Here is a 27,209-nt window from a genome sequence, read left to right as displayed (position 1 = left end):
AGAATGAAGCTCCTATCCCCTTATAACCCCTCTCAATTGCAAATCGAACCCTAATTGTCTCCAAGTGGCGTGGTCTAGTGGAAATGTTATAATTTCTTATTTTAAAGTGGTCATGTTACTAGAAAATGACCTTTTTCCCCATAGACAGAAATCCGCTCACTGAATTGCCCTGAGACCAAAGAGAAAGATTTAAAGAATTCCAAGATCTTTCCAACGAGCTATCACACAATAGGATGCACATCCAGATGAGGCCAAAAATCCCCTTATTACTCCAAAATGGCTAACAACTTAGCCTTATTTAATTATTAAACGCTAACTTAGGAAATATTAAAAATATAACCCAAATAGCCACAAAATGCCCAACTGACATTACAAACCCTAAAATCATCCTGTCACCTGTCTGTGACTGAAGTTGGAAATCAAGGATTCACTGGTAGTCTCATCCCTAAAATCTAGGGATGCTCCCAAAATTTAGGAAACAAGCCCAATCTCTCTGAAACTGAACCCAAAGAGGCATCTCATGGAGACCCAACCTTGGGCATGATCAAACCTCCTAAAAAGTAGGAACTGCCTCCTAAAAACAAGGAATGTCTCCCAACTGATCAATAACTGCTAGAACACCAAGTCTCCAACACTGAATAACCATACCGGGTCTCTGTCCAACCCTGTCAGCCTACAAGACCCCATAATAAGCTGACTCACATGTCTCTGCTAGACTGAGCTAGAGTGGGGACATGACACTAGAGAAGTTCTCTGATCTTAGTCTTGAAGTCGCTGCCCTAAATGAAGCCCTGAACAAATTTGCTGCTGTTTGAAATGCAGATTTGCAGAGATGACTTTGCTGATCATAAGTAGATGATTTGCTAATTGTATGTTGAATGATTACAAATGATTTGGTTTATATATGTGGCAAGCTTTGCTAATAAGCCTTGTGTCGGCCCTTCCAACTTGGTGCCAAAAATAGGATCAGCCCTATTTAATTTAAAAGTTACATGTATAGGGCCAGACCTAATACATGAACAAGGTACAATTGAATTTACAAGTTACATTAGGGCCCAAATGAAGCCGCCCACTTAGGGCCAGATTGAATGATTAATACATTAAATTTTGCCAACCTTGTGGCTAAGGCCGACAGGCCACTTAGCCATCAAACATGCTAGGTTGGCCCTAGAAAGATCCAACCTAGCTACACGTCAACAAATGAAATCATTATCTTTCGCTGAATTATTCTGTTAATGTTTTATTTGAATTCTGATCTGTGTTTACTTTCTTAATACAGATGACAGAAAAATAATGAACATCTACAGCACCAAGAATGTTATTTACAAACTTCAAAACGAAACAAAGCCACTCGTAATCATGACCAAGTCATTGTATGCTTGATGGAGTTGTGTTGCCATAGGTTACATATGTCAATAGGCTTCGCACATACATCTGATACATTCCCATGCATTTGCTGTCTTACTCAGATTTTTCATTGTGCTTATTCTGTGGTGGTATCAATAACAAAATGATTTAACAAACAAGGAAATTAATGACAAATCATAATGCCAACAAAGCATGCATCAGATGAGAGCATAGAGAAGCACAAGGCTAGATTCTTTGCACAGGTGAGAGAGAGAGAGAGAGCTGATTATGATGATATCTTTGCTCTAATTGCTAAATACACTTATATCAAAGTAATTTTTTTGAAGAAGCAAGATACTCGTGCATGCAAATTTAAGAAGGCCTTATGGGATTTATTAATCATAGATCAATGACTGCTTCTTGAAGTTAGGCCTTTCCAAAATTGCTGTTGATCCTAACTTTACCATTTGTTTGATAAGTCTGATCTTTTAATTTAGTGGTGTATGTGGATGACGTAATTCTTATAGGTGGCAATGAGAAACTTGTAGCTTGGTGCAAAGGGGAGTTGATCTTTGAGTTTGATATGAAGGATATTGACCCTATGCACTATTTTTGGCGTCTTGAGGTGTGGTAGGGTACAAGTGAAGTCTTCCCAAGTCAAGGGAAGTACATAGTAGAGATTCTAAAGACAATGCAAATGATGGTTTGTGTAGACACCCATTTTTGTCCATTTAATTAAATAGATATTTTTGATATTTATTTGATTATTTAACCATTGTTCAACTATTAATTAAATTAATATTTAATTAATTCATTCTAACTATGTTCTTCTATTAATTAAATAAATAAAGCATATTTGTTTAATTAACCCCCCTCTCACATTTAAATAAATTAACATTTATTTAAATCCCATCTCTCATATTTAAATAAATAATTTAAATTCCTAAATCTTTCACCCACTTGCACTTTCTAGAAAATGCAAGTTGCAAGTTAACCATCCTTCTAATCATGTCTAAACCTCTATTATTAGCCTAATCACCCTTTAATGGTTTGCACATTCCTAAACCAAAGGTTAACCCAAAATCCTTCAACTGAAGCCTTTAATGGCTTTCTTCAAAGTTTTCAAGCCTTTAATGGTTTCCTTCTAGAGTCTTCAAGCCTTTAATGGCTTCCTTTAAAGTCTTTAAGCCTTTAATGGTTTCCTTCTAAAGTCTTCTTAAGCCTTTAATGGCTTCCTTCAAAGTCTTCAAGCTTTTAATAGCTTCCTTCTAGAGTCCTCTTAAGCCTTTAATGGCTTCCTTCAAGTCTTCAAACATTTAATGCTTTGTCCCCCTCTCCTCTCAAGCCTTCCCTTGTTGACACTTGTCAACATGTGATTGGCTTAAAAGAGAGCACATGGATTGAGGATCAACACTTCCTCAAACAATCCTAACCCTTCCTCAAACAATTCAATCTCAACTCGTCATTTGCCCATTTTCCCTATAAATAGAGCTCATTCCTTCATTGATAAGAGAGAGAAGAGTTATCCATGCATTGTTATTTTGCTTAGATTTTGAATGATTTGTACGATATTTTAGCTCTTCCACTAGTTGGAGTTGCTAGTTTACATTAACACTTTATTTGCATCCTCATCCACACTTGACATAATCAACCATCTCTCATCCTCCATTTGACATCCTTTTGTGCTAGTGCTCAAGTTGAGGGCATGCTTCTCATAGCAGCAGGATCTTGGAGAGGAGGAGGACAAGGAAGAGTCATGGCATAGGGAGCATCATGGGGAAGTTCATTTCGTTTTATTTATTTCCTAACTAGCTTTTTGTATTACTAATCTTCTTTGATAATGCTTTGAATTGATTTGTCTTCATGTGTTGCTTATGGTTGAAAACTCTTACTAAGATAAATTCCTATTGGTTTTTACTAACCTCCATTTTCACAGCGTTTCAGATTGTAATTTTCTTGCTACTTTGATGATTCCAAATCTGAAGTTGGCTGGTAATGTAAAATTTGAATCGATGGATCCTATTTTGTACCGGTAGTTGATGATTTCCCTAATGTATTTGTTGAATTCTCAACTTGATATTTTCTCTAAGCAAATTCAGTCAGCTAGATCATTTTTGAGCCAATACAGTTTCATTAGACTATTGCAAAGCATGTGCTCCGATACTTGGAGGGCACAATTCATTACAGGTTAAAGTATGTTGGAGATGGAGAGTTCATGTTGCATGGCTTTGTGGATTTTGATTGGGTAGGTAATGCTTGTGCTAGGAAGAGCACATCAGGCTGTTTTCAACATGGGGTTAGTTGTCATATCTCAATTCAGCAGGAAGCAAGCAGTGGTAGCATTGAGTTCAGTCAAGGCAGAATAGATAGCAACTTCTTTTGTGAGTTGTGAGTCTTTTTGGCTCTGCAAATTGATGGTAGAAATAATTTATCAGATGTTGGAGCTGACAATAGTGAATTGTGACAATTAAAGCTGCATCAAGCTCTCCAAGAATCTAGTGTTTCTTGATCACTCCAAGCTAAGTCACCAGGTACGAATTCGAATTCAAAGTTCGACAGCTTTGAAATTCGAATGAAGTTCAATGCGAAAAAATTCGAAATGTATAAAATTCGAATTAAATTCGCCATATGTAATTTTAAATTTTTTTTTTAATAAATATATGTAATATATCTATAAATTTGTGTAAATAGTTTAACATTGATAAATAGATTTGAAATCATTACAAAAAGATGACACATTTATAAAATATAAACCATAGGAAACATATGCTTTCACTATTGCAAAGATGTTCTTTTGTCAAAAAGGTACAATAACAGTCAAAAACTTTAGAACTTTAAAATAACTCTAAGTCATCAAGAGCACTTGGCTGGGATGCCAAATCATCATCATCTGTATCACTACTCAGTTCATCATCTGCAAAGTCAGGTTCATCTGCATCTGGCATTGCTATGCCTTCAAGAGTTTGTTGTAAAGAAGTGTTCTTTGCTGATTTGTTCATCAGCAATTTCAAATTGCTGCGAACATAGACAAGATCTCCCAACTTTCCAGTCAGCAATTTGTTTCTCTTTTTGGAACGGATGTGGTCAAAGCAACTCCAGTTCCTCTCACAAGCTGATGAACTTGCAAACTCAAAATTCGAATAGCAAACTCTTGCAGTTCAGGAGCTGATGATCCATAAGAGATCCACCATCTATATCTAGACATACGTGGCGAGTCATATTTGGCTTCTGCCCCTCCAAACATCCCTTCTCCTCTCTTGTATTGCCAACTTTGATCTCTGATTAGTGCTGCAATTTCTGGATTTGGTACATACCTGCTAATGGCTTGGTAAAGCCCTGCCATGATTTCATTATCACCCCTTATATCAATAGAAAACAACTTAGGCTCCAAAAAGCAAGCTGTTGCATGTAAAGGTGTGTGCATCATTTTCCATCTGCAATCAACTGTCTCCCATATCTGCATATATTCTGCTTCTTCATTATTTAGTGCTTTTTGAATAGATTCCTTACACCGGTCCATGCTTTCATAAATCATGCCAAGGCAAGGAGTGTCACCATCAACCATACGAAGCACGTCAACAATTGGTTCACATACAAGCAAGACTTTTGCTGCACTTTCCCAGAAATTGCTGTTTAGGATGATTTGCTCTATGTTCTTCCCCTTGGGGCCTTTAGAAAGCACCGAACTTTCCCACTGATTGGAACATATAACAGACCTCAAAGCTGCTTTTTCTTCAACCACTCTTTTCAAAGTGATATAATATGAAGCAAATCTTGTTTCACAAGGCCTCAACAACTCCTTTGATGCATGCTGCCTATAAATACTCAATGTGAGACGATGATTCCGTATGAAATTTGCAATTGCTCTCCCTCTATGAATAGCTTCATTTGCCCATGGGAATTTAGCCAAGTCATGAAGCAACAAATCGAGACAATGGGCTGCACATGGGCTCCAATATATCTGTGGGTACTTCTCTACAATCAGCCTCCCAGCTCCCACACAATTTGCTGCACTATTAGTTACCACTTGAACCACATTTTCCATCCCTACTTCAAGAATGGCTTCCTCTAATATTTGAAAAATATACTCTAAAGTTTTTTTGTGGTTCATGGTGTCAATGACTTTCAAAAACACAACACCTTCAGGACAAGACACCAAAACATTAATCCATGCCCTTTGACACATATCTGACCATCCATCACTCAATATAGTGCAACCTGTTTCCTTCCAAGTGGCTTTGACATCAGCTAATTTTTCAGTCACTCTATCTTTTGACCTTTGCAAAAGAGTTGTCCTGATAGCCTCTGAACCTGGGGGGGTGTACCCTTTGCCAAACTTTGCAATTTTCTGAACTGCATTATGGAAATGAGGATTTCTCGCAACATTGAATGGAATAGTACTTGTGTAGAACAAATCAGCAACTGCATCATCCACTTGTTGTTTCTCTACTGGTTTCCAAAAGTTGTATAGTGTTCCACTCTGTTTTGGTACACTCACTGCTTCGGATTGCATAGAAGAGGAAGACATGGCAGATGTGAATCTAGATATATCTCCTTCAATTCTCTGTTTCTTTTGTGCCTTATTCATTTTGCCTACCGTTGAAGCAGCCAACTCTTTCTCTAGAATAGCTTTAAGTTCTGGAGTCGCACCTATGCATGCTTGAACACCTCCACCTGGACCCCTTGTATTAGCAAGGAAGTGGTCCCTAAGCCTTGTTAAAGTTCCAATAATATTTGCCTGACATATGTTACATTTGATGTGAGTTCCATTTCGGGTCACATGCTTCCATGCCTCAAAAGTTGATTTGGGAGGAGCCATTAAATGAAAATCTGCGTGTTTGGAAAGAAAAATTAAAAAACACACTACTTTTATTTTAACCTTTTAAAAATATATAATAAAAATATATAATATTAAACAATATAATAAAAAACCATTAATATAAAATTATAAATTATATAATAATAATATTAAACAACATTATAAAAAATAAACATTATAAATTTATAAATAAACATTATAAAGCATAAACTATTAATTAACCTAAAAAAATATTAAATAAACAACATTATTAAATAATAATAAACCTAAAAAAATATTAAATAAACAACATTATAAATTTATAAACATTTAATAAATAATATTATAAACATTACAAATAAATAATAAACCTAAAAAAATATTAAATAAACAACATTATTAAATAAATAATAATAAAATTTATAATAAACATTATTAAATTGTTTATAAAAATATTAAACCTAAAAAAAATATAAAAATATATAATATAATATTACAAACTATTAATATAAAATCATAAATTTTTAAACATTAACATTATAAACAAAAAAAATAAAATAATAAACTTAAAAAAAATGGCGGCCTACCTGTGCAGGTCGTGGACTGGTCGCGGACGTGTCGATGCTTGCCGGTGGCGTCGCGGATTGGTGGCGATGCGAGCTGGTGGTGTCGCGGACTGGTGGCGACGCGAGCTGCTGGCGTTGCAGACTGGTGGTGGCCGAGCAACTCCTGCGGCCGGGCAGACAAGGCTCCTTTGGCAACTCGCGTGGCGGTCGGGCGGAGTGGGCTCCGTTAGCAACTCGCGTGGGTGTGATTGCAACTCCTGCGGTCGCCCTTTTATAAAATCCGCGAGAAAACCCTAAAATGCAAACCCAAAAAAATAAAAAACACTTTAACAAACCCTAAATTTTTTTTCGAATTTAATCGAATTTAATCGATTTTTTGCATAGTTTTTCAAGTTTGCCGAATTTCGAACTTCAAGGTTCAAATTCGGTGGAACCTGGTGACTTAGACTCCAAGTATACAAACATTAAATATCATTTGCTTAGAGATAAAGTAAATAAGAGAGTTCTAGTTCTTCACTATGTACCCTTAGATGGGTATGTAGCAGATATTTTGACAAAGGCCCTTAGCAAATGGGAAATTTGAAATACTGAGAGAGAGACCTGGTTTGATGGAGAACACCTTCCTTACAAAGAGGGAGTGTTAAATTTTCAAATGTGTTGCTTGGCTGTTGTATTTGTACAGCTGGGCACAATAAATCACTTTTTATTTTAGTGTTTTTGTCCTATAGCTGGGCACTGAAAGCAGCTTTACGTTTTGTTTATTTTTCTAATTGTTAGGTGAACGTTGGATTTTCTAGCTATTTTAATTGTTAGAGGGAATCGAAATTCATGAAGATAAGTTGTGTTTGTTTCCAGAATAAAGTTCTTTGTCTTCTATTTTATTGAGTTTTCTGTTTTTAGTCTTTTTCGTAACAACCTATTCTACTAAACTTGGTGCTCAAATTGAGTTGGAACTGAAAGCAGCTTTATGTTTTCTTTATTTTTCTAATTGTTAGGTGAACGTTGGATTCTTCTAGATTTTTTAGCTATTTTAATAGTTAGAGGGAATCTATATTCATGAAGATAAGTTGTTTTTGTTTCCAGAATAAAGTTCTTTGTCTTCTATTTTATTTAGTCTTCTGTTTTTAGTATTTTTGATAAAAACCTAGTCTACTAAATTTGGTGCTCAAATTGAGTTGGATGTGTGTAAAGCCCATGTGTGTAAAGCCCAAAAGATTGCCTTTGTCCCTAAAAAGATATTGGGTGCATAACTTAGCAGCTAAAAAAATATAGAATACAGAAGAAGAACAATGTTTTACGTGTAATTTATTTTCTGTATAGTAAATAACAGTTTTTAAAGCGTTTGTTTGTTTTTTAGTTGTACTTGGGTCTTTTCTGATTGAAGTTTTAGTTTGCAGTTAGGATTATTTTTCTGAGTGCAGAATTTGCTGACCATGGTTTGAAAATTAACAGAGTAGGGAGGTATTTTTTCGCTTTGAGAATTTTGTTGTCTGAGTTAAGTTTTATATATAGAAAAAGAAATTTACTATTGGAGAAGTAAGTTGTCACTTTACAAACATTCATGTATACATACTCGATTCATTTGGGGCAGAGAATGTGTAGAGAAGGATATAAGGATATAGTAATAGAGAGGCTTTCGATATGTAATTTGGATGGTATAATTCTTGCTATGGGAAAAAAGGGTATTGAATAGGGAAATCTTTTTTGTTTTTTTGAAAATTTATTTGACGAGTAATATAAAATTACCAATTTTAGAAATAAGGATAAAGTTATTGCAGTGTATATAAACTCTTCAAAGGCTTTTGGTGTATGTTTTGTTGCAGATTATGCAGAAATGAAAATTGAATTTGTTAAAAGAGATTTTGAATATTGGGTTGTGGATTGTGCAGATTCATAGTCCCCCCAGGATGTGATTTGGTTGCTGCTGGTGGGCTTCCAGTAGCATTTGGTACTTCACATGTTGGGCTTGTACACCGAGCTGGACTATGCCCTGGCCAGGTTGGAATTTCTTAGCTGTAGAAATTCCTAAGTTTCTAGGTCAACAAACACTTTTTGTTTTTGTCTTTAATTTTACTCTATGGTATTGTGTTGTGTTGCTAGTAGCTTCTAGCCAATTTTTTTTTATAGAATCATGGTTTTTAAGGTTTGTGAAGTCTTTGCTACTACAAAATTACGAGTTAAGCCACATTTTGATTCAATGGATTGCTATTGAAATTCAACATACAAGGCTGACATTTATAAGTGAGATATGACAATTAACTGCTCCACACATCCAAATGCAGATTTAGAATGTGTGATTGTGTAAGCATCATCTACACAAATGCTTATAGTGGTGATTCATTTTAGGAAACTTGAAATCATTAAGATTGTAATTACAATCATTACTTCAAATACAAAGGATTAAAGCTAAGTCACAAGGTTCGAATTTGAGTTTGAGTTTGGCAGCAATAAATTTTGGATGAAGTTCCACAAGGGTAAAAATTTCGAAAAAAAAATTCGGCATTAAATTTGCTGATTTGTTCGTGAACAATTTTAAATTGCTGCAAATGTAGACAAGATCTCCCAACTTTCAGGACAACTTATTCCTTTTTTGGAATGGATGTGGTCAAATCAACTTCAGTTCCTCTCACAAGCTGATGAACTTGCTCCTTGACTCAATATTTGAATAGCAAAGTGTTGTAGCTCAAAATTTTGTGCTCCATAGGTCATCCACTATCTATACCTAGGTATATCAATTCGTACCATGTCATATTTGGTTACCCACATTCCAAACATCTCTTCTACTCTCTTCTATTCCCAACATTGATCTTTGATTAATGCTGCAATTGTCGGATTTAGTTAAACTTGTCAATGGCCTTGAAAAGTCCTGCCATAATTTCACAACCACCTTGTCTATCGATATGAAATAACTTAGGCTCCAAATAGCAAGTTGTTGCATGTGAAGGTGTGTAACATCATTTTCCATATGCAATCATCGGTCTCCTATATCTCCATATACTTTGCTTCTATATTATTTATTGTTTTTTGAATAACTTCCTCACCATGGTCTATGTTTTCATAAAGCATGTCGAGGCAAGGAGTGTCACCATCAACTTGAATAAAACACACACTTATACTTGGGGTTGTGAATCAGTAGACAACAATTTTCACTTATTTAAAACTTTAGCTATCATAGAGCAATAATCAAAAGCATCCACACAAGTAAGATCTAACAATAGAGAACACAAGATGCACACATGATTTTACTTGGAAATCCTTGTGGGAGAGAACCACGACAAAATATTGCTTTTATAGGAAACTTGTTACAAGCTTTGTAGGCACCAACCCACATGATACATCAATCCCCTTATCACCGGACACCAATCCAGGAAGAGACTCGTATCTCTTTGACTGAGAGGCACCGACCTTCTGATCTCGTAAAATAGAAGGCACTACCTCCAAGGTATAATAAAATAATTTGTTTGTGAACTCCTCTTCAATCTGCCCTAAATCACTTTCAAAAATCTGCTCACAACTCTATCAAAATCTGCCTTAAACCCTGCTCTCAAATCTGAAAAATATTCCCACTCAGATCTGCAAAAAGATCTATAAATGCTCATGAATCTGAAAAATATCTTCACACAAACCTGCTCAACAAGTCTGCTCATAACATTGCATAGATTCGCCTCTAGTCTTCTCTTAATGAGATCACGTGTCTCATAAAATCTACTGAAAACACATAAGTTAGATCTTCTGTAGTAGTTTTTTTACTCTGCCTTTCATACATAAATGATCTGCTTGAATGAGTTATCTTTGAATTACCAAATGGCTCTTGTAAATACCCCTCAACATACCTTTTCACCCAACGGTTATGCCTTCTCAATGTGGTCAGCCAGCAGCTGTTAAAATGTTTTTTATTGATTTATTTCTTTGCCAAGAGATGTACCTTTCCAATCTGGTTGGCCCAAGTAGCAGGCATCTAATATTTATTTATTTATTTTCTTCCAATGTGGTTGGCCCAAACAGCAGGCATCTAATATTTATTTATTTTTTCCTTCAAGGGGGTCGTCCCTCTTTAGAACCCAACAAAAAGATTAATTTAAATACATTTGATTTCCCTATAATAAGGGTTGGCTCTTATGAGGGGGTGGTCCCAATTAAAATATAAGTTTTGCATACTTCGTTTAATTTTTCTGCTCTAGGGTGCTTAACATGGGTTGGTCCATGTAGACAAAGAAATCAGTTTTTCTAGCAAACAATAACTCTATAAGAGGTGCCACAAATTTGGCACATGTTAACTTCTTCATCCATGACTCTGCCATCACTTGCCCTTGACATCAATGTCAATATTCCAACACAATCATGTGAAGCACATCAATAGGTGGTCCACATACATTCAAAACCTTTGCTCCACTTTCCCAAAAATTATTGTTTAAAGTGATTTGCTCTATGTTCTTCCCCTTAGGTCCTATAGAAAGCGCTGAATTTTCCCATTCATTGGAACAAATAACAGACCTCAAAGCTGCTTTCTCTTCAACCACTCTTTTCAAAGTTATATAAAATGAAGTGAATCTTGTGTCACAAGGCCTCAATTACTCCCTAGATGCAAGCTGCTTGTAAAGGTTTAATGTGAGACGACGATTTCTTATGAAATTTAGAACTACTCTCCCTCTATTAATTGCTTCATGGATTCATGAGAATTCAGCCAAGTAATGAAGCAACAAATCTAGACAATGAGTTGCTCATGGGCTCCAATATATTTGTGGGTATTTCTATACAATCAGCTTCTCAGCAACTCATGGGCTCCAATATATTTGTGGGTATTTCTATACAATCAGCTTCTCAACTTCCACACAATTTTGTTGCACTATCAGTTACCACTTGAGCTACATTTTTCAGTCCTTCAAGAATGGCTTCATCCAATATTTGAAAAATATACTCTGAAGTTTTATTTTGGCTCATGGTATTAATCACCTTGAAGAACACAACACCATTAGGAAGAGCCATCACAACATTATTCAATGGTCTTTGACACAGATCTGACCATCCATCACTCAATATAGTGCAACTTATTGCATTCCAAGAGGCTTTGATCTCGGCTAATTTCCCAGTCACTCTGTCTTTTGAACTTTCCAAAATAGTTGTTCTTAATGCCTTTAAAGATGGAGGTGTGCATCCTTTGCAAAATTCTGCAACTTTTAAATTGCATTTCGACAATGTGGATTCTTAGTTACATTGAATGGAATGGCACTTGAATAAAATAAATCAGCTAATGCATCATCTCATGTTGTTTTTCTTCTAGTTTCAAAAAGCTGTTCAATGTTCCACTATCTTTTGGTGCACCTATGGCCTTGGGTATATTGGAAGATGAAGACATAATAGATGTTGTGAATCTACCCACATTCTCTTCAATTCTATGATTTTTTGTGTGCTTTTCATCTTTTGTACAATCGAAGAGGACTGCTGTTTCTCTAAAGCAGCTCTAATATATGGAGTCATACCTAGACATGTAGTAATACCGCTCTGGACCACTTGCAACACCAAGTATGTAGTCCATTGCCCTTGTCAAACTTCTAGCAAAAGGTTTCTAACACAAGTTGCATTTGAGATTAGCAACGTCGTGGGTCAAATGTTTCCATGCCTCAAAAGTTGATATTTTTAGAGCCATTAAATTACAATTTGCATGTTTCAAAGGAAAAATAGTATTTAATATTTAAAAGAATAACCAAATTTAAATAAAAAAACAAAAAAGACAATATATAATTTTTATTTTATTTTTAATTTTAAAAACTAAATAAAAAATACAAAATTCTATTTTATTAAAAATAAACAAATATGGTTAAAATAAAACAAAATTTTTTAAATTGTCTTTAAAGTTGAAAATAAAAGAATGATTTTAAAAAAAATAAATTTTTGCATTTTAAAGTTAAAAATAAAAAGTTAATATTTTTTTATTTTATCTTTAATTTTATATTTTAATAATAAAGTTGAAAAATTTTATTGTCCATTTTGCATTATAAATTAAAAAATAAAAAATTAATATATTTCTATTTTATCTTTTTATTTGCACTTTAAAGTTAAAATTAAAAAAATTAATATATTTCTTTTTTTGTTTATACTTGGATTTAATTGAAAACTATTTGAAAAACATATTAATTAACTATTATTTTCCAAAGGAGAAAGATCCTCAATTAAAATTTTTATAATTAGATATTAATTTTTAACAAAAATTTAATACAAGTAAAATAATGTTTATTAGTGAAGGAGGATGTGAGCGCAAAAAGCAGATGTACACTAGGAGTAGATAGGCATGACAGGTGATGGGTTGGAGGCAAGCGTGCTGAAGGCAAAAAAGGATGCGAATGCTGATCCAAGATTTGCACAGAAGGATTCGTTTCAGGGAAAGACAATACGCAAGTCTTTGCCAGAGGTCAATGTTTGGGTTTTGTCTAGGAGTCCTGGCTTTGATTCTCCAATGTGGGTCTTTCACGGGAGTGAAGGCCTCCCTGGTCAAGGACTTAGTGATTCTCCTTTGCCTCCGTTGGGGACAAAGGAAATTGCCAAACAAAATTTCTGGCTATGCAAGAATTCTTTTAACTTGTTGTTTCATGCATGCATTGAGTTTTGCAAAATGCAGATTCTGAAGACCAATGCAGTGGCAAATTTAGGGATTGTTGCATAGGGCATGTCTCCCTCTGTGCTATCGGGGGAAAACATTTCCTCTGTTCTTGATTCTCCTCACCTCCACTGTCTTTAGATTTTGGCTCTTCCTTGTTTTTGGGCGACACAAAGGTGAATATGTCATTTGAACCTGTGGACTTCAATATTTCAGATGATTGTATTGCGAAGGTTTCTTCAGATATATCATGGCCTTTGGTTTTTAGAGTTATTGGGAAGAGAATTTATGTGGACGATTTCTTAGCTTGGAGCAAGAGTAATTGGGGCAGCCTGTCTTCTCCTAAGGTGGAGCTGCTAGATCATGGTTTCTTCCTGGTTTCCTTTCTCAGTTCAGAGGATTGCAGATTTGTTTTGGACAAGTTTGTGTCCTGGTTGATATCTCCAACCTGCTGCGTCACATGGTTCGAATCAACTCTTCTTTGGGCTCTTGGCTGCAATATATAAATTATGGGGGGCATCCAGAACATTGCTTCGGGTGCAATCAACTAGGGCACAAGATAGCTAGTTGTCATGCAAAAATTGTTAATGGGCTTCGGGCCCTAAATCTTAAGAGATGGGTCCACAAAGAGTCTTCATACTGATTTAATTTGGAGGAATCATGGAGTGTTCCTGGAGTAGTGCTTCTTAGGTCCTACGGAGAGGAGTCATTGGAGATCCCTCCCATTGCTGTGGCCGCGGTTGTTCCTATGCAGCAAGAGCATTTTGGCTTTGATCGACAAGATAATTTTTTGGCTTCTACAAGCAGTCATTGGAGATAGCCCTAAGAGTCTTGTCCCTCCCATTGCTGTGGCCGCGGTTGTTCCTATGCAGCAAGAGCATTTTGGCTTTGATCAACAAGTTATTTTTTGGCTTCTACAAGGAGGAGCGTTGGTGGCTCTTGCTGATGATCACAAGCATCTTTTGGACCAGGCTGATGTTTTGGCTTGTTCAGAAATCTGCCCCATTTCCCAAACAGCAAGCAAGATTTCAAGTCAAACTTTGGCAAGAATAGCAAGCGAAGGTGAAGGAAATCAGAATCTGAAAAGTTGAGGATGGAAGCTTTGGATTCCATTGAGGATGGCACTCAATGGACAATGGATGCACTCCTCACCAGGAGCAAGCTGAAACGAAAGAAAGGTTGATCTTTTGAGCTCTTGCATAGTTGCTTGAAGTTGTTTTCTTTAGGGGTCATGCTGATCTTCAGTTGGTGTATTTCTATTTTACTTTTTGACTTTGTACTTCTGTCTGTCTTTTTCGCTCTTTGTTTTTGGGTTTAAAGAATCGTTCTATTTTGGTTTATATGTTTTATGGGAGTGAGTCCATATCTCACAACTTGCCATAAAAAAAATATTTAAACTTTTTATTGACATCTAAGTCAATATTCAAATTCAAAATACATTTAAAAAATATATTTTTATAGAATAAAAGAACAAAAAAACTTGAAAGAAACATTTTAAAATTTTCATAGGATACAAAAAACAAAAACAAAACCTAAAAAAATCTTAAAGAAATGGTGCCATGACCTACTTGGAGTCATGTTGGAGTTGCGGCTGTGTTGGAGCTGCGATGTCATTGGTGAAAGTCAAAATGCATAGATAAAAACCTTCTGTTTGCCTTGGTTTTCACAAAGATAAAACCCTTTGTTCTCCTTCTATTGGTGGTGTCGTACCTTGCACAAATAAAACCACCCTTTGTTCGTGGTAGCACGTTTGTAGATAAAATCGTTGCCCTATGTGCCCTAGCCACTATTCTCAGTCAACAGTGAGCTTTACGAGACTGATATCATGTTTCATCGAGTTGTGCTTTCTTGTTCCCCCATTTTGGAGACATTTCTTGTGATTTCCTCATTTTTGGGGATGACTTGGGAACATCCCTGTAGTCGGCATAAAGTGCCTATCGTTATATTTGATAATATTTGTTATCTACCAATGTATTAATTGTTGTATTAAGTGGGTTGTCACTCTTGGGTAGTTAATGTGTCAGTTGGTTGACGGTTATGTTCCTCTCAGCAATTGTTGGGTCCTTTAAATTATGTCGTGTATCGCCAAGGAAGGTAGTATGGTATAGTCGGGTGAATTGTAATCCTTGGCCGACCATCTCTGGTCTTCTTCTCTGTAATAATTGCATGTGTGAATAAAGATATGTTTTATTGCTGTGTCTGGTATGCATTGTCATGTATATTATTATGTCTTGTATTTAATTTATTAGATATAGCAACAAACATATTGGTGTTGTTGCCTTACAAGAAATCGGGTCAGCCTTGAGTGATTCATGCCCGTAGACCCCAATAAAGGTGAGAAGAGGCCATAGGGTGGTCAAGACCAAGCGATTAGGTGATCTGCCGACCCTCGGCCAAAGGGAGCACAGGGACAAGTCAGAGCTTGGAAGTACCTGGAGTGTTGGGATGCTAGAGGTGGACGTGTAGAGGACGCTCGCGTGGCCGAGAGTGCAAGGAAAGCACCAGAACGTAGCGGTTAGAACAGTCCACCCAGGTTCGGCACACCTGGAAGTACCCAGAGTGTTGGGGTCGCTAGAGGTAGATGTGTAGAGGACGTGCATGTGGATGAGAGTGCAGGGAAAGCACCAGAACATAGTGGTCAGATCAGTCCACCCAGGTCCGAACACAAGGGAGTAAAGGCAAGAAACCAATTCGCATGAACTTGCCCCTCGTCGAGGAACCGAGAATAGGGGGGCTTGAGCCGAAGACTCTAGGGAGGAGAGAGAATAGAAACAAAGGTGACCAAGGTGTGGAAGACGCAAAAGGTGGACGCGTAGAGAGCCCGTGTGTGGCCCAGAGTGCAAGAGAGGCATCAGTTAATGGAGAGAAAGACGGTCCAATTTGGTCGAACACACGCAATACCTTCCAAGCGAGGACAATGTTGCACAACCAGAATACCCAGGAGAGGCAAAAACTCCTGAAGTTCACAGGAGATGGATCAGAGATCATAGGATCTCGTATGACATTGTAAGACATGTATAAAAATATGGGAGGCGAATGACCAAGATGACCACGATTATTGGTTGAAGGCATTTCCCTCCACCCTTCGGGGAATTGATATTGACTGATACACAGACCTAGATGCTAAGGACAAGGCCAAGTTGAGTGAACTAAAGAAGGCATTCGAAGAGGAGTTCAAACTCATAAGGGATGACAACGAGATTGTGATCGAAATCGATAATACCAACAAGGGAAAAATGAGAGTGTATGCGCTTACAACCGTAGGCTCAAAGAATTATTGAACAAGATGGAGAACCAGCCAACTGACGGGTTCAAGAAGAGGTGGTTCATTGATGGATTGATACCCTCGTTGTGCAAGAAGATGAAAGTAGTGCCTCAGTCCTCGTACATTGATGCTTACAATCGGACAATGGACATTGAGAATGAAAACAAAACCTCCTCTCGAGGGAAGAGGAAGGTTGACGATGACGAGAGCACTGAAGGTAGCAGTGACGAAGAATCCAAAACCATACGAGCCCTTCGACAAGATATGTTGAGAATGATGAAAGAATTGAAGGCCGAGAAAATAATTAATAAAGGAAAGTAATGAATTATGGTGTACTGAATGCAAAAGCAAGGGGCACACGAAAGGTTATTGTCCTAGAAATATGTTTTTTGAGATTTGCCAAGTTCTGGGGCATTCAATCATGTAGTGCCCATCAATTTGAAGACTAGAAGTACACAAGTACTCTTCACACAAGGAGAGTCCACTCCATCAGAACCACATAATGCATTGCCAGGTAGTTATCGAGGGTGAAATCAAATACACTATGACTCCAAAGGACGTCCTATCATATAGTGCCGACAATGTAGTGAATGGGGATACTTTGTGAGAGACTGCCAGAATAAGAAAAACAACATACAACTATTGTGCAAATGATGTGGACCCGTGAATCATGTAGACACCGACTACCCAAAGCAAAAGGCATTAATATGCTGGATGTAAAGAAACAAGACGAAGCAATTCTGGCAATCACGAGAGCATAGATGAAGAAGGCGATGTACTTGGATGCTTGTACGGAGAAGGAACGACTTTGAGAAGCTAGAGCCAAAGGAGAACAAGTGTTGGTGAAGGAATGAGTAACCTCCAATGGAACTGTAGGTACGTCATTGTGGGAGTCAGAGAAGAACATAGTTTGACAGGTGCTACAGACAACCATACCCTTCAAGGTGGTAGACCTTCTTCAAACTATGCTGCAATTGAGAATGGCAATTGCCAACACAGTTAGTGATGATACAATCATCCAGAAACAATGTAAGCCACAAGAGGAGGAATTGATGGGAAAACCACCACTCAAAGGGAGTGAGGCCAGTGACCCAATGTTGCTGACGGTGAGCATGGGGAGGAAGCCGGTTGTTGTTGAGATGGAAATAATGGTACAAAAGTTGGCAAACACCATCGTCGATGGGGCTCGAGAGTTAATGTGTTGTCGGAGGACACTTGGAAATGTCTAGGGAAGCCTACACTTTGGTCGCCAACCTTCCACTTGGTAGGTGTCGACTAGCACGACATTGAGCCGTTGGATGGCACAAAAAGTAATGATTGGGACACAACAATTTTTCTTGGACTTTGTTGTCATCCCATTGTAGAAGAAGGCGTACGACACACTCCTTGGAAGAGGATGGTTGATTATTGCTAAGGTAAATCATAATTGGAAGTGGAATGCACTCTTGATCGAGAGTGATGGGAGGAAGCACGTCATTGACTTGAGGAACTAGGTAGTGAGTGAAGAATTGACATCCTTCGACTCAGAGTCCGAGGGTGGAGATTTGGGGATGGAGGACAGAAAACGATGGAACCTAATGATGAAGGGGTGCTCGAATTGGAAGATTTCTCTAAAGATGGAGGACTACAAGGTATTTTCGCCAACATGTAATTTTTTGGAAGCTACAACTCTTGGTGAAGAGCAACGGATGAAAGCATTTAAAATTATGGATGATACATTTGGTAGTACGGAGATGGAAAGTAGAAGTGAAAAGCCCACAAAAGAAGAATAGAGGTGGTACGAACAAGGGAGCCTGTATGAAAGGAAATCATACCCGTACAGAGTCAGATTGTACCAAAGTCTATTGCCAAAAAATATGGAACAGAGAGAAAAATAAACAGAAGGAACCATACAGGCAAAGACAAGAACATTGCGTAGGAAGTCGATACATCGTATAGAGAGCACGAAGATTGGCCATGAGGCTATTATTGTACTCTGTACGGAATGCAGGAAAGGGGTTGTGCCAAATTCACCATACAAGCACAACAACGACGTACGTCAACATGTATGGGCACAACAACTGCTTCATCAATACATTGTACAAGAAGAGAAGTTCGTACGAGTGGAATCGTACAAGGAGTTTTTATGGCATCCAAAGAAGTTTGTACGATGGTAGGAAGAAATAAATCCGTACAAGGGGTCCATACAACAATTGAAGATGCATTTACGGTGTCTAGAGGAATCAAAATCCATATGAGGAGTTTGTACGGTGATTGGAGAAGCACGTACGGTTTTAGAAGGGAGAAAATCTGTAGGAGGAAGATTGATTGAAGAAGTCTGTATGGAAGGAAGCAAAAAGCGTATGTGGGGTTAGTTCGCAAAAGGTCGTATGAAAAGGACGTGGAGAACAAGGAAGAACATAGCAGCCGTACGAGGTTGTGAGGACATCGTATGGGATACCAAATAGGTTTTATAGAGGACAAGAAAGGAGCATACTGTACAAATGAAATCAATATGCCATATGAAGTAAGCCTGGAAATAGGCCGTTGGGAACATTAAGCCGTACGTGGGTGCAAAAATGGAAGACACCAAGCTGTACAAAGGATCAAGTGGAACCATACACAAGGGAATAAGAAGGTTGTATGGGCAAGCAAAAGCTGTATGTGAAGGTAGTTTGCATTAGGTCGTACGGGCTCAGTATAGGAGATAGCTTGGCAAGTCGTATAGGCAGAGAGAGTCGTATAGTCAACAATGCTGGTTAAACACTGTGAAATCTCCATTTTCTGGCTTCATCAACAATGTTTTTGGCATCTTAAAAATCCTCAATAATCATGCGCTGCCCCTCGACCCCACAAGGGGCGCTGCCCCTTGACCCCGTTGGGGTCGCTGCCTCTAGACCCCTATTGTGGGTATTGCCTCCAGATCCTTGTTGTGGGCATTGCCCCAAACCCTCATTTGATTTGGTAGGTACGCTACAAGTTGGGGTCGCCTGGTCCAAGTCATTGTCTATCATTAGTCTTTCCAAATATTACTTGATGTTTACTTGTCATCTGGAAGACAACTTTTTCTTTTGGGGGGGATGATGTAGTCGACATTAAATGCCTATTATTATATTTAATAATATTTGTTGTCTACCAATGTATTAATTGGTTGATGGTTGTGTTCCTCTCGGCAACTGTCAGGTCCTTTAAATTATGTTGTGTACCGCCAAGGAAGATAGTATGGTATAGTTGGGCGAATTGTAATCCTTGGCTGATCATCTCTGGTCTTCTTCTCTGTAAGAATTGCATGTGCGAATAAAGATATATTTTACTGCTGTGTGTGGTATGCATTGTCATGTATATTATTGTCTTGTATTTAATTTATTAGATATAGCAGCAAACAATCCCCTAGGTGTCCCCCTATCCTCAAAACGTATTGGAAATGGGGACGTGCTTAAAACTGCCAAGGATGAGTCCCCAAGTTTCCCTGGAAAATATAGAATAGTAAAAATAGTAATCAAATAAATTATTAAAGTTATTTAATTTAAGTGTTTTAATTTTTTTTTTCACTATGTAATTATTGACTTTTAAATAATGCCTAAATATTGTCTTCCAAATATATGCAAATAAAATAAAATAATTTTTAAGTAATTCTAAAGTAAAATAATCTAACTTTTAAACAAATAAAGCAACACTAATAGGTGTGTTAGAAACATATGGTGAATTGCATAAGATTAAAAATTTACCTGTAATATTTGAAATGTATAAATCTATATAGAAATTCAAAAAAATGATGAAGTGACTAGTGAGTATTTGGGAGGAGTCAATAGTTTTGATATATCACAATACTCTTGAAAGTCTAAAAGTTCAAATATTGGCTTACATTTGTAATGTCTTCAACAAAATAAAAATTCATTTTTTTTATGAATGTTTAAATTTGTTGTCATCCTCATTGTTATGATAGTCATCACTTTGTTGGTCCTTTGCAGCAATTCATTTGAGTGATAAGATTTCAATTAGAAAACTCCATGCAATAACTTTGATGTCTCTCAATGATTTTTAAATAGATGTATTTAATATATCTATACTAACATATCTATCTTTAGAAAAATCTATGTAAAAGTGTAAGGACCCGCTAGGCCTAACCTTAGAATAACTAACATAATTAAAATCTAACATGCATTTATTAGAGTCTACATACATTTATCACAAATGAATAATAAATTGCCATTTAAAAAATTTAACATTCAACATAAAGTAAGAACTATAAGTTAACAAGTATGAAGGAATAGGAAATATCATGACAAAATGGATAAATATTTCAACCAATTAATTAGGTAATTTAATGATAACCAAACGTTAATGTGCATGAAAACTACGAAATTCTATGTCAATCTAACAACTATTACGAATTAAAATTAATGTGCATATGAATAAGGATAACTATCAAACTTAAATTCGTAAATGAAATGATAGAAAAACTAATCAAAGAAACACATAGGCAATGATTCATGCATATGATTAAAGTAAACTTAGAAAACTTAAGTAAACATCAACATAACCAAGCATTCATGAAATGAAGGATAGAAAACTAAGCATGGAAACACATAAACCACGAGTCATGCACACGTAGGACACATGTTAGTAGGTTAGTGGGTTAGTAGTTTTCCTTACTTTTCGGTTAGTTACATCTCACATGGCGACCTCCTGTTGCATTGTACATCATTGGACCTCATAGGTCATTTTCTTTCATGGCTTACTGAGCCTATAATCATGAGACCTCATTGGTCTATTACAGTGAAACAATAATACAATATACATCAATGCATAGGATTTTACAATGTCATAATATGAATCTCTGTCTCCGGATGTAGCATCTCCATTGCCATCGGACTCACCTCCATCTACAAACTGGAAGACGGACATATAACCCAGACATTTTATCCGCCCAACCAAATGAAGCTTACGCTTCCCGGTGCTCATGATAAGCTCCTGTCCCTCACGACGGAGTATCCTAGCAAACCGGAATCAACTATCGGGAATGGAACCTGGGCATGCATGTAGTATCTAACAACAAAACTGTTGAACTTAGCTACATGTGTTATGGCAGGGAGAAAATTAATTATTGGCCAATTAACCCTATTGGGGTAGGTGAAAACACCCTTCCCTGTTTTATCCCATAAACAAGGACATCTTTCCAATGACATCCATCATAGACAGTAAAAAGAGATATAACTACCCTTCCCAGTTAGTTTTATTTGTAATAAGATATTATTTCGCTTTCAATATTTCTTCCTTACTCATACTCATTTGTGGAATTTAATTTCCTAAATACTCCAAAGAATTGAGTTATATGGAAGGATTAATACTGATTAAAAACTAAGTTTCATAGTATCACATTTACTGATAAATCTGAACCATCTCAATCTGCAGGTTAGAGTCGACTGGCTCAAAATAAAAATAAACATTCAAAGATCTCAGCCGGAATTTTGACAAAAATCAGATCGTGTTCATCATGGTGAATGCTCAGCAATTAATAAAAGAAAATTTCAGAAATAAAATGCAGGAAAAGAGGAGTAATTCAACAATAAAGAGCCACTTCCTCCAGCTGACAGGGAACTATAAAATGCAAGGACAATTCAAATCCTCCCCTAGCCAATTCTCAATAGCAAATCGGCAGTCAAAGTTTAGGAAAGATTAAGGAAATCAAGTGTCATTTTACCCTATAAAATTGACTATGCTCATGAAAGTATCGACTGGGCTCCCTTTGGGAGTAAAGAAAACATTTCCAGCAAAGCAAATGATCAAATTCGATGCTAGCACAGATAGTCAACGATTACAAAAAAAATGCAATGGAAAAACAGTCATATTCAGTAAAACATAGTGAGAAGAGGGAGATCGGCTTGCATAGAATAAGATGGTTAGCCTCCTGATCAAATCGTACCCCAAACGATTTATATAAAATCCAAATTCAAATAAATATAGCAGGAGAGAATGGTATGATGGGTACAGTCAGCTAGAAAAAAAAACAATAAACATTACCTTGTAAATATGCAGTGATGAAATGAGGCGATATGCTCTATGCCATAAAATAACACTTTTTACTAACTTGCCCTCATAGGAATCGATTTTACTCTGCCAACTTGCTAAATCGATTTTTCAAGGAAAATCAAATGCCAACCCTGCCAAAAATGTGGAGAGGAGAGGAGGATGGGCGGATTCTTCTGGCAGTTCGATTTCCAATCTCCCTGCAGGCGTCCAAAATTCACCCAAATTTCCAATAGTTTTTTCTCCTGTCTGTTTAATTGCATTAACTTGGATTGATTTTAAACTTGGCTTGGTTGAGAATTTGATCCAAGATTCATGGATCTCAATTGCTGGAAGACTGGGGTGAATGGGGAGTTGAAGTGAGGAAAACTGAATTGGGTTAGCCAGTTAAGAAAGCAAAACTTATGCAAATACAGGGACTTATGTTTAATTTCAAACATGCTTAATTTAATATTTTTAATTTTCAAAATTAATTAAATTCAAATTTAATTTTATAATCTCTTCATTTATTTACAAAGTTTTAATTTGGTTTCAATATTTAAATTAATTTATTTAATTATTATTATTTATGTGTGTATGCATAGGTTTACATTCCCTGGGTTGCTTTCGACAAGCTAGGAGACCCTTCCTTGGTCATATGTCCGTCTTCGACGATCGAACCTACATCCACCTCACACTCGACGAAAACGTCAGATCAATAATAAAATTCATTAGCATCATCACATAATTAACATTAAATTAAAATGCCATCAATAATACCAAATAGCATCACATTCAAATAATGTCGTCAAGCATCATAATGTCAAATATAAATGATGTCATCAATAATATCAATGTCTAGCAAAATAAGTAAATCTAAAACTTATTAGCCTAGAATGGGTTGTGACAAAAAGATACTGGGAGATATCATTCTTAAGGCACCTGTTTTTTATTAGAGTTGTAACTTTATTAAATAGGTGCGTGTGAATGATATCCTCTTGGTGTCTTCTAGATATGCTTTTTTGAAGATAAGTATGCTAGTATTATTTTAACTTGGGCTTCACAATTTTATATTTTAGGGTTAACATATTATAATATAATTTTATTTAATTAAAAGTGTTTTTAAACAGTTATTATAGTAAAAGTATCTATTAAATATTTTGAAAATTATTAATCATTGCCCCTAGTATTCATTTTGGCATTTTGTTCACTTTCTGGATTGACCAGTGTGTTCATTCAACTCATCCGAGGACTAAAATCCTTGGTTCTCAAAAATATTTGAGAACTAAAACATTCTTGGATTTCTATTTTTGGAGGTTTTGGTGAGTGACTTTTCCAAGCAAATCATTTGGATTGTTGAACTTCAAATCTTTTGAAGGTGCTGATCATCATCATAGCTAGCAACAAACTTGAGTGCTACACTTGGGGAAGACATCATAGTTGTTTGTTGCAGAACTTAGGGGGTTTATACGTAATTTGCTGCTGTTTGGCATCACTGTTTTGTAATTTGGAGGCAGTTGCACCAAACCCTCGAAGGCTGAATCATATCTAAGGAGAGGCAACCAGCCTTATGATCATCATTTTGACATTTTATTGAGGGCAACCAGCAAGTTACCTTATTCATGACCATTCTAGGAAGGCAATCTACATCTTGGTGAATTCTGGACATTCGTAGAAGGGTGATCTACAAACATGTTGACACCTTGGATGACAATTGGCATATTTAATAAATTTTTCCGGCATACCCATTGAGGGCGATCAGCATTGGACCAACTAACTGGGGTGATCTGTATTGGAGAAGCATTTGTAGGATGGCATGGCCCTTTGGCAACATTTTCCAACCACCAAACTTTCACATCAGCCCTGCCACAGCTTTTGAACATCTGCGCAGCAGGCTGTACAGGTTCTTTGGCTGTACAAATTCAGTTTTAAGGATATTCTGCCCTTTTTGTAAAAAGATTGGATAATTTGCAATTCATAAATATTGTTTCCAGCATTATTAGATCATTTTTTACTTGTGCATTTGAACAAATATCAGTTCTGGGAGTTTGAGTGATGTCAAATACTGTTTGTCATACATTTATTATCAAGTACAATTTTCAAATTTGACAAAATTCCTTCATAAAGGTTTTGTATTTTTTGTTCTTTGAAAGTGTAAGTTTGAAATAAATTAATAATCAATTTTAGTCATCTACAGTAGCTACCAGCGCTTTATTTTGTTTCTAGTCCACTATTTCAATTGTTCATTACTCAGAAAATTCAGAAAATACAAAAAAAATAGTAAAAAAAACTGTAATTTGGGGACATTACAATAAACCTTTAGTAAAGAGTAAAGTGATTCTTTTTTTTCTTTTGAACTTTAGGTAGCATTATGATAATCTTGTAGAAATCTGCCACATATTTATCTATTATACCAACAACGAGAGCTCTCTAAAATGGATCTTCAGACCTTGCCTTTTGAACATTTCATATGTAGTGATAAGACTATGGCTTTGAGTGATTAGGACATGGTACCAGCATTCATGAGCAAGTCCTCCGAAGTGAAGGGTAGCAAATTTGCTTGCCTCCTCAATGTCCTACTCGAGGAGAAGTTGGTGTTTAAATTTTGGATTCAAGCATGGGCTGAGTATTTGTTGGACCTGCCAAATGAACGAGTTATGAGTCTTTCTAACCAATGCTGGAGATTCTTTGGAGTCTAGTTCTAATTGAGCCTTCTCTCTTTCTTACGCATATTTTCTAAGTTACTGGTTCGGGTTCAGGTTCAAAGGTTTGGTTTGTGTGTTTGCTCAAAATTGTTTTGGGGGTTGGGTTTGGGTTGGGTTCATCCATACAAAAACATATAAAAGTCAGAAATATATACATATTTGCAGCAGTAGTTAAGTTCAAAATACACCACCATATTTATAGTCAAATATTAGTCAAACTTGAATGTCATGATATTTATTAAACTTTAAAGTTAAAAATTAATAATGTCAAGTGTCTACAATAAGTCATCATTGATCATATATCATATGGGTCATTAAACATATCATCATCATAATCCATGTTAGATGATCTATGCTATGGTAAATTAGAAGAACTGCAAATAGTGCCACTGGCACTAGCACGACCACTACCACTAGCATTCTCAAGCTCACTAGTTGACTTATGGTCATCATCAACATCAAGTGCAGCAAAGTGGGTAGTGGAAGCATCCAAGTCTATACTCTTTGGCTGAATATCTCACTTCTTTGTCTTCCCTTGTTTGTAGACAGTTTTTTGTAAAGAGCTGCAAGTTTGAATGCACATACACCAAGTCCTCTACCTTTTTTGAGTGTAGTCTATTGCACTTTATTGAGTGGATCAAGGAGTATGTGCTCCAATTCCTCTTAGATCTAGATGAACTAGCAACCTATTAAGACAAAATTAGAGAGTTAAAAGCTACAAAATTAAAAAATATAAATAAAACTTAAAAAGATTAATGTTTTTTTTTCATAAAACTTGCAATAAAATTTTGATTGCAAGAGGTTGTAGGTGCGTGTATGTTTCACCATGGAAGTACCAAAGATGCAAGACTCGCCAAAAACTTGACTAGTTTTCAAAAAACTTGCGAGTTTTTTTTTGCCTACGAGTAATGGCGAGTTTAACTTGTACAAGAACTCACAGGGTTTTTGGTGGCTTTTTTCCCAAAACTCGCCGAGTCTACCAAAAAGAAAAACTCAGCCGCAGTTGCATAAAAGCCCTGAGACGTCAAAACTCAACTTTATTTCGTTTTTTTTGGCTTCTATTTGCTCCTCTAGTGCTTGGGATGTGTTTGGGAAGTGTTTGCATGGTGATTGTAGCTAATTGGAGCTAAATATTGGAGATTTTAAGAGGATTTGGTGTGAATTTGAAGAGAAAATTGAATTTCCAAGTAGGGTTTTTGATTTTCTTATGCTTTTTCATTTTAACATTCTGGTTTGTTTTGCTACTTCTAGGTTTAACAAAAAACATCAATGCCATTAACACTCTATGTAATGTCCCCAATTTTTTAAAGTGAGTTAATTAAATCGATTTTTATTAAGTTGTCAAAAAAATAAATAAAATATTCAAATGATGACTTAATATTAATTAATTTAATTAAATAATTAAATATTATTATATGTCATTTTATTAAATAAAGTTCTCCAAAAATGTAATTAATATTTTAGTTGGCCAAGTCGGCCCAATGTTCCAGATGCTTCTTGGAGTTTTTTATAAGGAGGCTGAATTGAAGAAGGAAGGCATGCTTGATATGATGCTTTTGGTTTGATAAACGTTGGATGATTTTTGGAGACAAAAGCCTTCAGTTGATTAGAAGGATTGGATGGAAACTTGACTCTTCCTAGGAGTGGATTTGGGACGAAGTCTACACGTGCCAATTTGTGAAGTCTTCTTCCGAAGACAAATTTGTAAGATCTGAAAGGCTGTTTCAAAAATAAAAATATATGTTTCTATTTCCCATCAGAAAAATAAGGTTTCTATATTCTGAATATTATATTGTTTTAAGGAAGCTGTTGGAAATTAAATATGGTTGTTGTGTCTACTATGAAGATTTATATTTTTTGTGAGATAATAATCTGCCACAATGAGTGATGGCTGCCTAAGGTATTAATCGCCAATATTAATACTTGCTATGAAACCTCTGTAATT

General features: G+C 36.2%; 1 protein-coding gene across 1 annotated transcript in view; it reads left to right on the top strand.

Moving 5' to 3' along the window:
* LOC131046911 (uncharacterized) overlaps positions 1 to 27,209 on the top strand; it is a 46,133-nt gene that overhangs the window by 8,284 nt on the left and 10,640 nt on the right. Inside the window, exon 2 of the mRNA XM_057980744.2 lies at positions 8,601 to 8,709. Within this exon, the coding sequence (XP_057836727.2) occupies positions 8,601 to 8,709 (109 nt within the window). The remainder of the gene's footprint in view (positions 1 to 8,600; positions 8,710 to 27,209) is intronic.

Source organism: Cryptomeria japonica, chromosome 9 (genome assembly GCF_030272615.1).
Source record: "Cryptomeria japonica chromosome 9, Sugi_1.0, whole genome shotgun sequence".
NCBI classification, from domain to species: Eukaryota; Viridiplantae; Streptophyta; class Pinopsida; order Cupressales; family Cupressaceae; genus Cryptomeria; species Cryptomeria japonica.
This window is presented reverse-complemented; position numbering and strand designations above follow the sequence as displayed.